The 12451-nt window shown below is 35.2% G+C and overlaps 1 protein-coding gene across 4 annotated transcripts in view; it reads left to right on the forward strand.

Annotated features, from left to right (window-relative positions):
* The window catches only part of LOC149801552 (zinc finger RNA-binding protein-like), a 38043-nt gene that overhangs the window by 15300 nt on the left and 10292 nt on the right, over nucleotides 1–12451 (forward strand). For 3 of the 4 annotated variants that reach the window (XM_089955756.1, XM_089955753.1, XM_089955755.1), the window contains exons 7-9: nucleotides 2192–2286; nucleotides 7420–7515; nucleotides 11721–11832. In XM_089955756.1, coding sequence (XP_089811882.1) covers nucleotides 2192–2286; nucleotides 7420–7515; nucleotides 11721–11832 — 303 coding nt within the window. The remainder of the gene's footprint in view (nucleotides 1–2191; nucleotides 2287–7419; nucleotides 7516–11720; nucleotides 11833–12451) is intronic. The other variant, XM_089955754.1, reaches the window with a different exon arrangement.

A 12451-nucleotide genomic window follows, 5' to 3' on the forward strand; every position in this document is an offset into this window, starting at 1 on the left:
AACTGTCACACTGCAGACATCGTAGTGATATGACTGAAATTTTTTTAAAGCTATGTTAAAAATCCAAATCACACACACACACAAACTATTGGATCTAGTAGGTCACATTTCATACATTTTAAATTTGACATGTCGTGAGTCATTTTATAGTATTTGCATAGTAATATTGAGAAGTAGCTCAGACCATAAGTTTCATTTCAGATTTGACTTTCTGTTAACATCTGAGCACTCAAAGGACTTTGTTGACTAAGAGCTATTTTCTATTATCTGCCTCTCTATTTTGTTCATATGCTGTATGTTAAACATATGTGATTTGATTTCATTTATGACAGTTTTTTGTTCGTGTATTAGTTGCCATGGAAATGTATTAAGAAAAAATGAAAGAAAATATGCAGATTATTTGTTTTCCATGTATGTATTATTCATACTGTTGGTTCATTTACTAAATTTAGAAAAACAGCATGTACTTTTTGTTATTTTTCTGGTATAAAGCTGTCTCAAATAAAGTTTATTTTACAAAAATGTGATCCAAAATGACCCCTAGTAGCCAGTAATTAAAAAAAAAAAAACAACTCACAGGTTAACTTTGGACTGATTTCATGTACCTATTCAAAGCAATGAAATCTTGGTTGGTGGTATGTTAGGTTAAAATTGAAGAAAGAAAAAAACAACCCCAAAACCAAACTTTCATAACCTGATTGACCATAATATCGAAACAAAATGTAAACTCCTTGCCAAAAGAAAACATTGGGTCCGCTCTGAAAGTAGCTGGTGTCAAGCCGCAGTGCCGGCAGTAATTTTGAACACTGAATAGAACCACCCCCCACAAATTGATTAATTGGCAATATTCAGGCATGTTAAGAAACAAATGCATTTTAATAGTGAGATCTCTTTATCCCTGTTTATTTTTTCTGAATATCTGTTTGCGCCCTTGAGGAAACTTGAGCAATGCACATAAGTTAAAATTTAGACAGGATACACAAATAAAGTCAAGAATAAGGTTGTTTACATACTCTGCTTTGTTGTTTCTTCTGCAGTTTTAAGAGAACAATACTGATAGGAATATGGTAGAAACTGCAGTTCTATTCTTATATGCCCAGTGGATAGAAATGGTGCAGCACTAAACTGATTTTAATGCAATGTGTGCATTAAAACTTCTGAATGTTTTGCTCTAACATTCCAGTACAACCATGTTCCATAATATTTTGAAGATAATTTTGTTTGTAAGAAGTACAGTCAGTTAAAATTTGTAAATGGAGCATGACTGAACTTGTATTTGATTTACTAATTGCAATTTTATTCTGTGATTTCTAGCACAGTTTATAATCAGTGGTTATTTTTTCCATAAAAACAGGGGCAGATAACAGTTCTTACTTAGTGTAATCCTTTAAGTTAATGTTGAAAAAATTCGAGGAAGTATGTATAGAATCAAACATTGTAGTAGTCACCTCGTTATAGAGGTCAGAGGTTCAGTTGGATATCCTGTAGTGTAAATTTGCTTATATCCCTTCATTTTTGTCTAATTCATTTTTGCAAAAAAAAACTACTTTACCTTTTTGTTGGCAGTATGTAGCAACTTTCTTGCTGAGGTGCTGCAAAAATACTACTTCATTCATGCATACGTTTATTGTTATGTTTACTTCATATATAATCGGGGGCCCAGAGTGGCTGAGTGGTCTCAAGCACTCTTCGTTATGGATCACTGCCATCTCACCTCTGTCTGCGTGGGTTCGAGTCTCCAATTCGGCTAATGTGGGTACGTGAGAGAGCTTGCCAGTAGCTTCTCGTGGGTTGGTGGTTCTTTCCGGGGTTTTCCCCAAGTTCTTCCTCCACCATTAATACTGGCTGCCATGTATAGCCTATCATGTGCTGAAAAATGGCGTTAAACCATACAACAACAACAACAATTATATATAATCACTGTAAATGCATGTGCTGTCTGTAAGTGTTTGCTCCCTTTCTGGGCAATGGATTTAATGAAATACACCTTTTAGGTTTCTTAACATGCCATATACATCATGCATCTCATTTTTTTTCTATACTTCTTTTGTACTTCATTGCTTTTGAACTATATAAGTAGTTAAGTCAGTGAGTGACTTGGTCCTAATCTGATTTCTAATACCCACCCTTTTTAATGTCCAAATGTGGTCAAACACCTATTCCAGTTATGCATCATGATTATTTGTGTTAGCAGAAGGTGTAACTGTGAAAGACCCTCCTGATGTCTTGGACAGGCAGAAATGCCTTGATGCTCTTGCTGCTGTTCGACATGCTAAATGGTTCCAGGTTTGAGTTTTTGCTACTTTTCAGCCTTATGAGTGTCCTTTTACTCTATACAGTCTGTGTTGTACCTAGGATAAGGTCTGGATGTACTGCCTACTGAAAATTGCCATTATCCAAACAAAACATAACACTTCTCCATGTAATAATGCTTATTTGTGAAGACAAGTTAGAGAAAAAAATCTTAAAATAGCTCAACCTTGGTGCAACACTATAAATGTAGTCCCTTGCTATAACAAACTCACTATAAATGTAGTCCCTTGCTCTAACAAGCTGTACTGTATATATTTTGTTAGTTATTGTGAAGTAAACATGCTGTATCTTAAAGCTCTATCCCTATTCATATATGATGCTCCGTCCCAAAGCATGTACTTTGAGGAGTTTCAAGAGAAGTAGATGAATTTTAACGTCTTTTGAATTGATAGTGGCAGTGTTTGTTATAGTGAGCGACCACTGTATTGTATTGTCATAAGTACTGTATAACATGAAATGGAGGATGTTCTAATTCTGAAACCCATGCATTTTGACAACATGCTGTCACTCACAGTTGACAGTTTGCATGAGATAAAGTAGTATTTTATATAAAGATTTGAATATTAAAACAGAATGAGGGCTTGGATCAGTAAAAATAAATGCTGATGTGATGCATATATTTTCTACATAGAAACATGTTGGAGTTGATGACGATGTGCATTCAAAAATTTTTTCATGTTATACAGTATTAATTGTGGAAAAAGTTAAAACTATGGACAGTATAGAAAAATCTGGAATAGAGTGTATGGAAGTTTCATTTGTCTACTAAAACTTAGCTTTCATTGGCAGATATTTAGGCTAGCTTGTTGTCTAGCCCCCCCCCTTAAAAAAAAAAAAAAGTCACTAAAACTTATGAAATAGACATGTATCGAGTAGTACTGTATCCTCCCTCTTGTCTGCTTTTTATATAAAGCAAGGGAAGGGTTGTAAAGACAAGACACTGATGACGATGTGCATTCAATCAATGTTATATGGTATTAATTGCGGAAATAGTAAAAGTTATGGACAATATAGAAAAGTCTGGAATAGACTGTGTGGAAGTTTTGTTTGTTTACTAAAACTTAGCTTTCATAGGCAGATATTTTTAGGCTAGCTTGTTGTCTAGCCCCCCCCCCCTTAAAAAAAAAGTCACTAAAACTTATGAAATAGACATGTATCAAGTAGTACTGTATCCTCCCTCTTGTCTGCTTTTTATATAAAGCAAGGGAAGGGTTGTAAAGACAAAACACTGGTTCCTCAGATTGATTGATTTTGTTAAAGATATTAAATGCAGATATCTACTTTACCAAATTATGCCCAGGACATTGCACATTCTTGCCGACATGAAAAAGATGATGTTTGGCAAACTGCATTTTCCTGAGAATAAAAAGAAATTGATTCACTCAGTAGTTAACAGAATTATCTAGAAAAAGTGTAACCATTGTTGCATTTAGGATCCAAAGGGCAGGGAACACATTTTTACCATCCTTCAAATTTGCGGCATGATTTCCATCCTCCAGTTAGTCTTTAATTTAAAAAAATAATTGAAACCCCAGTCTGAGGTCTCATTCCATTTCCAGCTGGTGGAATATCATCCTTTTTTCCTTGTATGCTGTGCATAACTATCTAGGGTGCTCAATACAAAAATTATATAAATCATCTATTGGCAATTCTGCTGTCATTTGTATCCTTATTGGCATTTTTTAAAATTGTTTTTCTTTATCTTCATATATCTGTGCATTATTGTCTTCTCTTTACAAATTGGTGTCCTCGGACTAGTGCCAGGAATAGAGATAGCAATGCAGTAATAACATCTAGTATTACATAATTAGTCTTAAACCCCAAACACTACATTTTATAAATGGATATTAATTTCCATCTTTCAGTTTTTGTTCCTTTAGAGACTTTGACCATTGCTATCTTCTGTACAGACATGGGTGGATGTGCGTGAAAGAAAAGTATGGGCTTTATTGGTTTTGAATTTTTCCTATGACAAAGTGGACAGGGGTCAAAATTGAGGCAGCATAGGAAAAAAGTTCAGAGAAACCCAGGTTCCCAAGCTCAAGGTGGATCACTGATAATTGAAATGTGTGAGAAGCAAAGTTTCCACAAATCCGGATTTTCAGAAAGTTTTGGGACATTAAAATTTTTCGGTGTTGAAGAACTTTATCGTGTGATTATTAGTTTTGTAGCTTACCAGGCCATAAGGTCAAGTGAGGTTTTGGTATGATCCCGCATCGTATTGGCAGAATATATTTCCACTCTGGAAGGCATATTTTTTATTTGATTTTGATCAGACTATGAGTGTGTTGGTTCAACCATAATGATTTTTGTAGTGGTTGTGTGTACAGGGATGCTGAACTCACCTCTTATGTATTCTAAAATAAAATGAAAATGGATATAACGGGGGCTTCAAATTGGAGAGCAGTTGCTTAAGCTTGGTGCTTGGCAACCCAGCTTAAATTGCATTGGAATGATTACTCTTTCCAATGATGTTGTGATACAGACCATAATGTGTTGTATAGAGCAGTTCCTCATTAAATTATTTTGCCATTCATAAAACCTTTATGCCTGCTTTTCCATGTTAGGCTGAGTTATGTTCTTTATTGTTTTATTTTAGTACATAATAAGAGGATGTGGTTCTAATTGTTATTTGTTTAGGAAGATGTTGAATTTTAAATTCCATTCTTAGTTGTAAAAGATATTTGGTTAGACCCAACAAGGTGAATTTTTAGCAGTAGAGAAATTTGTTTTTTTTTAGGAACTTCAGAGTGAGCTTGTGCCCCAAAAAATCCCAGCAAAATTTAGTACCTGAAATATTAAAACTTGTACATCTACCCAAACTGTGATATTCTGTTTGAGCATAATATCTAGTATGGATTAATGTGCATTATCAGTCCTTCACCAGATAATTGAAATCTCAGAAAACACAATTCCTTTATGACAAGTATATTTAAAAAGATGATGAATTTTAATAAAACAAATAGTAGGTAATTTCTCAGTCACTTCAGATTCTTTGTGTTTTATGTTTGTACATACAGTATTATTCTGAGTTTCCTCTGACCCTTGCCACCCCATTTTTGATATTTGGACATTTATGTTGGGGTGTATGGTCAGAGTCCATTCCCTATTGAAAAGTTGTAATTCGCCGACACCATTTGGTGTTATCATGGGGTAGCCGCTTACTGGCTGGCCCAGCAAACTTGAATGACCTTTCATGAAGATATACGTGCATGAAATCGAAGGGAATATCATTTTCTAAAAAAAATCATGAGCATAACATTCGTCATGTCTTTAATCCGCTGACAGACGTGACGAAAGTACGTTGTTGCTGAAATTTGACCTGGATCTGGCCATTTGCATTCCGAGTCACATGAGTATACAAATCTCGCAACCTACATGTTAATGACATCAGAGGTCATATAATCGTGTGATATCAACAATAAACAAATTTTCAAACTTGTTGTACATAGAATTTGGACATTTTATGTAGATGTCATTTAATGTTTGTAAATAAATATAATGCACCCTTAATTCTGAACATATTTATTCTGAGAACAACGACCAGAAACCTGTCAGTATCGCAGCAGGGTGGAGAAAGCCATTTTCAAGAAGTACCGAAGCATGTGTCAGCAATGTGTTTGTTGGTGTCATGTGACTACCTACCACATTGACATGTGCTGTCTGCGTTGTGAACCTGGTTTTCTTCAAATTGCTGCAACATTTACAGATTTTCAGTAGTTATTTTCAGAATGAATAGTTTAAGATGTTTATGGGTTTATATTTCATTTTCCTATGAAAATTACTTGACTTTTATTTATATGTTCGATTTGTTTTCCTACAGCAACGCTAGAAATGGTGTATTGTTGAAATCATGTGACTGTATGACCTCTGATGTCATTGACATGTAGGTAGCAAGAGTTGTGTAGTCATGTGACTGGGAATGCAAATGGCCAGATCCAGGTAAAATTTCAGCAACGATGTACTTTCATATCGTCTGTCAGCGGATTAAAGATGTAACAAATGCTATGATTGCAGTTTCTGAGAAAATAAATCATATTCCTATTGATTTCATGCAGATATATTTCGATGAAAGGTTGTTCAAGTTTGCTGGGCCGGCTAGTAAGCGGCTACTCCATGGTGTCAGTGAATTCTAACTTTTCGATAGGGAATGGACTCTGACCCTCCACCCGAACATAAATATCCAAATATCAAAAATGGGGTGACAAGGGTCAAAGGAAACTCGAACTAATGCAGTATATAAAAAAATGACTTTGCCAAAACTGAGCTTCATACCAAAACAGAAGAAACCAATTTTTCCATCAAATTAAGAGAATCAGCATAAAATGTCGTGATTACAAATTGCCTGTGGTTTTCAGTCAATTTATATTACTAATTATTGAATGTAACACTACTTTTCGCTTGTGTTAGACCCTTTAAAGTCATGAGGCTGAAAAGTTTAAGATTTTTATATATATATATATATATATATATATATATATATATATATATATATATATATATATATATATATATACACACACACACACACACACACACATACATACATACATATATATATATATACACACATACATACATACATACTGTGGACATTATGTTGAATTTGTGCAGGATAGATATAGACTATTTATGCATACAATATTTATATAAATAAAGAAAAGAAACACCAGTCTGCATGGTTTTATGGCTTAAATGAATGCATATTTTTTAAACTGTAGGTTACTTTTTCCATTGATATGATCAACCTTCTAGATTTGAGTGTGTGAAGAGTAATTAAGGGCTCATTTTGCTGTAATTTAAATTATTAAAGTAAGTTGTACTGTATAGTAAATAGGGATGTCTCTTTCTTTTAGTATTGGTGATATCCTATGTATTGGATAATGCATGAATGGAGTATGAAAATCATACATTGAGTTCTTTATTAAGTGACTCAAAATGAAAACTTCAGATTTATTAACCATGCCTTTGAAAATCATTTAGGTATTGTGACTACAATCGATCAAATGCTGTTAGTTACAAAAATAATTCCACATTAATGTGATTGTTCATGTACATCCAAGAAAATATTGTCATAGTTTAGTACTTTGTTCTCTCTGACTTTAGGCACGAGCCAATGGCTTACAGTCATGTGTCATTGTTCTACGAATCTTGAGGGATATGTGTCGCAGAATTCCTACCTGGGCACCTCTCACAGACTGGGTAAGCATTTTTTTTTTTTTCTATTTTGAGACTTTTTAAGGTCAGTGGAATGCAGTGTTTTTTTCAGGATGTTCCTTTAAACCTTTCATGATAGTAAAATTTGAAATGATGCTTGTAAACATCAGTAACACACCATAAGTACAATGAAAAAAGGACCATCTATATCAGTTACAAGCTTGTGCTCTATGTCTTAAGCTTTATGAGCAAGATCCATGCAGGATTCCTGCCCCCCACCCCACCAGTTAGGCATCATTTAGGCAGTAACTCCCACATGTGTACAAGTTTAAAGGGTGAGTGGTAAAAGAAAAATATTTCTTGTGTGTTTCATATAATGGTGCATAAAGATTTTGAAAAGGTGCACCATGGCTGCCTTATTGGATATCAGACTGCCACCATTTTCATTTAGGACCAACTTGACTTCTTAAGAAGGCTTGAGGAAAATCCCCATAATGCTTTGAGTAGTGATAAGATTTTCAAAATGGCTTCTGTGGTGACTGCTGTGGTGGCCTAGTGGTTAGAGTGTCAGCCTTGGATGCAGGAGGTCATGGGTTCGAAACCCAATGATGCCCAAGTGCTAGACATCACTATAAGCTGTCTCACTGCAGACATCGTAACGATATGACTGACAAATTGTTAAAGCTATGTTAAAAATCCAAATCACACATTATGTGGTGGTCTTACTGTGGTGGCACCAGTTTCGTTTAGGATATGTATGTATTAGTGTTTAACATGCACTCTGCACAGAAATGGCTTTATGGTACCAATTAAAAGTATGATTCTTAAACTCTGAAAATGAAGAATTCCATGGAACTTTCTATGTAAGCCTGAAGTTAAAGATAAATTATAAGTAAAGATGCTAAAATTTAATAATGGATAGTGCATATGACTATAGATTGACCCATCCACCCTTTGTGTTCTTGGGCTGCAAAAAGGTAATTTTTGTTTGACCCTACTGAAAGTCCGGGTGTATTTTGCAAGTCAGACCCATCAGTGAGTCAGTCGCACTTTGGAAAAATAAACAAGTTAAACCCCATAGATCTATAGGAAGAGAATGGCTTAATGGATAAAGAGACATTCTCTCCCATCAGCTTGGCTGGTCTAGTCATCCCCCGGTCCCTGACCAGTTTTGTTACTATTTTAACTCAGGGCGTTGTTCTGGTTGATTCATTTGTTCAAAATAAAGATAAGGCCAGTGTAAAGTACCATTATATTATTGAGTGGAATAAGTCACAAATAAATTGATAACTTAAGTTTTGTACATCTTCATGTCATAAAATCCATAGAAATCCATAATGACTGACATTACAAGACCTTTTATAAGATAAATACATTAATTCTATTATTGGTCGTGTACCAATATAAAATAATATCCCAGAGTGATCTGATTCACAAAATTTCATAATATGTTAATTCCACATATTTTGGTCTTACAAATAAACAGTGAAAGCCAGGTCTACACATTTGTGATTCACATTATTCAATAAATGTCTAATCTCATCTAGTACAAGACCCAAGAATTCATCCTCATTGTCTAAGTGATGAAATAAAGTGCTAAAATCCTCCATTATTTAGTCAATGTAATAAATATCGTCCAACTACAATTCCTCATCGTTACTGTCATTTGCAGATACTTTTGTAGAGCCAGCTATGGCTGTACAAGTATCATATGTGTGGCTCTATCAAAGGACTGTCATGTGGGAAACAAAGAGGGTGCTAAGGACAAACACACACAAGAGTTGTAGGAATCTATTTGTCATTGAACAAATATCAAATTCGCTGCTAGATCAAAAGGATTATCAGCTTGAAAACAAAAGTCCATGTTGCTTTCTCAAGCCAAGGGCATATCATTCCATGTGCACTGGCAGCTAACTTGGAAAATATCACCTGGGAATAAGACCTGGCTAAGGGAGAAAAAATATATAAATCAAATCAGAACTTTTATTGCATCAAACAAGGCGTTTATACAGAAAATATAATACAAATACAGGTTGTTCAGACTTGCACAAAAATGGAAGTACTATGCTTACTAATGGACACCCATGGTAAACAATTTTAATGGACACTTCACTTTGCATTGGGTAATATTTCATTTACCAGTAATATTGTCAAATTATTAAAATCTATGTAACTATTCATATAAGTATTCTGTAATTAATACCCTCATGAAATGGACCAACACAGTGCATACCATATATGCATTTCTAAATGGAAATAGTCACATGAAAATGTAAAAATATTTGAATTGACAATATTTGTATGTGCTGTAAACATTCAGAGTTTCAAATATTACTCCAGGATTATCAATTTTTATTGTATGTCATGCTTTTAAGATGATCCCTATTTCTGCACACAAAATTTTCAGTAATATGTGTGTGATTTGGAATTTTAACACAACTTTAACAATTTTTCAGTCATATCACTACGATATCTGCAGTGTGACAGTTTATAGTGATGTCTAGCACTGGGGCATCATGCTGCAGACATGTAGCACGATGTCCCACCCAGACACATTATCCTGACACCAGGTCAACCAGTCATAATACAGACCTCTTAATGCTGAACGCCAAGCAAGGCAGCTGTTAGTACCATTTTTTAAAGCCTTTGGTATGACTCAGCCGTGGATCTAACCCACGACCTCCTGCATTCAAGGCAGATGCTCTTACCAATAGGCCACCGGAGCGGTCTTTCAGTAATAAAAAAAACCACTAACTTAGTTGTGACTATTTCCCGAGTTCATAAGCCTCCAGCATTATATGCTCATGCATACAACTTAGCATAGTAAACAAGGAAAAGAAGTTCACATAGTGACACCTGCAGACAGGCAGATTGCTTCTCCATGGTTGTGTTATGAAAACCAGCGAAAGTAGAATGTCACATGTCTACCAGACTTTAAGAAAAACCCACAAAAAAATTACAGTTGATCATGACTGCTCCGGTGGCCTTTTGGTTATAGCAACTGCCTTGGCTGTGGGAGGTCGCTGGTTCGAACCCCAGCCAAGTCATACCAAAGACTTACAAAAACGGTACTAACAGCATCGCTAGGCACTCATCATTAAGAGGTTAGTGTTAGGACTGGTGGGCCTGGTGTGAGGATAATATGTCTGGGTGGGACATCATGCTACATGTCAGTGGCATGATGCCCCAGTATAAACTGACACATTGCAGCCATTGTAGTGATAAGACTGAAAAATTGTTAAAGCTACGTGAAAAATCCAAATCACACTCACACACAATTCATCATATGAAAGGCTCACTTCCTTTGTAATTGCTCAGCGTCATGTAATAACTACAAATTGCCAATGAAGGAATACGTTCTTGTTAAAAGTTCAGCATGGCATCAGATATTTGCACTTTTGTAAAATGAAAAGAGTGAGAGTTCCTTGATCACTACTGAGAAATTTGATATCAAAAGCTTCAAATAAACATTGTCAGTATACTTCAGCTATGTATGAGTGGGAAAACTGAATCAGCAGACAGGGATAATTACAGATGTTTGTGCTTAGATTCTCACTAACAGTGTTGTTTTGTACCATAATTCAATGATTATTTTTAATTATTTTTAATAACATCTGCATAAAAATTTTCACATGAAGTCCCTCATTTGATAACATTCATGTTGTTTTTTTTAATGAAAATACAGCAAACCTGTTCTGTTAAAAAATTATTTTCTTATTGAAGGTCATAACACTGTAAACTATAATCAACTATTCATTTTGAGAACATGGTCTCTTTAGTCCATTTTTACTGTAATAGATATTTAAAGATTAATTATGCCTCTCATACTTTGTATGTAGTTATAACTTGCATTAGAGTGATCCACTTCTAAAAAGGTCTCCCCTCTTATAAGGCCACTTTCCAGCTACAGAAATGGTGGCATTATGAATGGGGGATCACTAGTGTCAGGTAATGTATTACTGTATTACTGCTATTAAAATGGGGGGGGGGGCTAATTTTAATTATGTAATATTTTTCGGCTCCTATTACAAAGATTCCCCCCTCTCACTTTGGTCTAGTGTCCTCCACTCTTAGAGCTAATTCAGAAGATTATATGATTTGGAATGCAGACTGTGATGCAAGTGTCAGACAGGTTTTTGTTCTTTCAGTTTTTAAAATGACTTCAGTGCATGTATTACTAAAATGTCATGTGGTCAGTTTGTCAGAGAGGAGAACAGTTTTTATTAAAAAATCTTTTCCTTTTTTTTCAGGCCTTGGATCTGTTGGTAGAAAAAGCTCTGGGAAGTTTTAGATATCCACTCTGGCCAGGTTATGCCCTACGACGTGTGTTTGACACTATTGCTAATGGTGTTTTACTGCCAAGTATGTACACCATGGATACTTTTCTTCCCCCCACTCAGACATTACATGTATACAACATTAATAAGAAAATGCTGTTCACATAGTAACACATACAGACAGGCAAATTGCTTCTCCATGGGCATGTTCATCTTTGCTAGCCAAGGTTCCGGTAACCCTGTCTACACCTTGGCATATTGAGAGATATTTCTGAGCTTTGGGTCTGTGAATTTCATTGGATGCAGAAGCATGCCACTGCAGAATTTAAATTGTTAAATTTTGAACACTGTTCCAAAGTGATCGAGGCAAGGGGAGCACACAACTTGAATGAAATGATAAATAAACAATTTTCCAGTGCAGTCCGTGTTTGCACAAATACTTTTCACTTAAATACACATGTAATGGCTTCGCTCTTGTACATAATCTTACTGTCTATGTTAAACTTATAAAGTATCCCTTTTAGGTCAGTTGCCACCACAGTTTTCAGCTAATGTACAATGCACTACGATATTGGTTAGTTAGCATTATATACTAAGGGAGGCAACACTTGAAATCCAATAGATGTTGCTAGGACACAGCACCAGTATAGCTGTTTGATTTGCCAAGGTGTAGATAGGGTTATCGGAACCTTGGCTAGTGAAGA

Source organism: Sinohyriopsis cumingii, chromosome 4 (genome assembly GCF_028554795.1).
Source record: "Sinohyriopsis cumingii isolate HCF-2022 chromosome 4, ASM2855479v2, whole genome shotgun sequence".
In the NCBI taxonomy this organism is placed as follows: Eukaryota; Metazoa; Mollusca; class Bivalvia; order Unionida; family Unionidae; genus Sinohyriopsis; species Sinohyriopsis cumingii.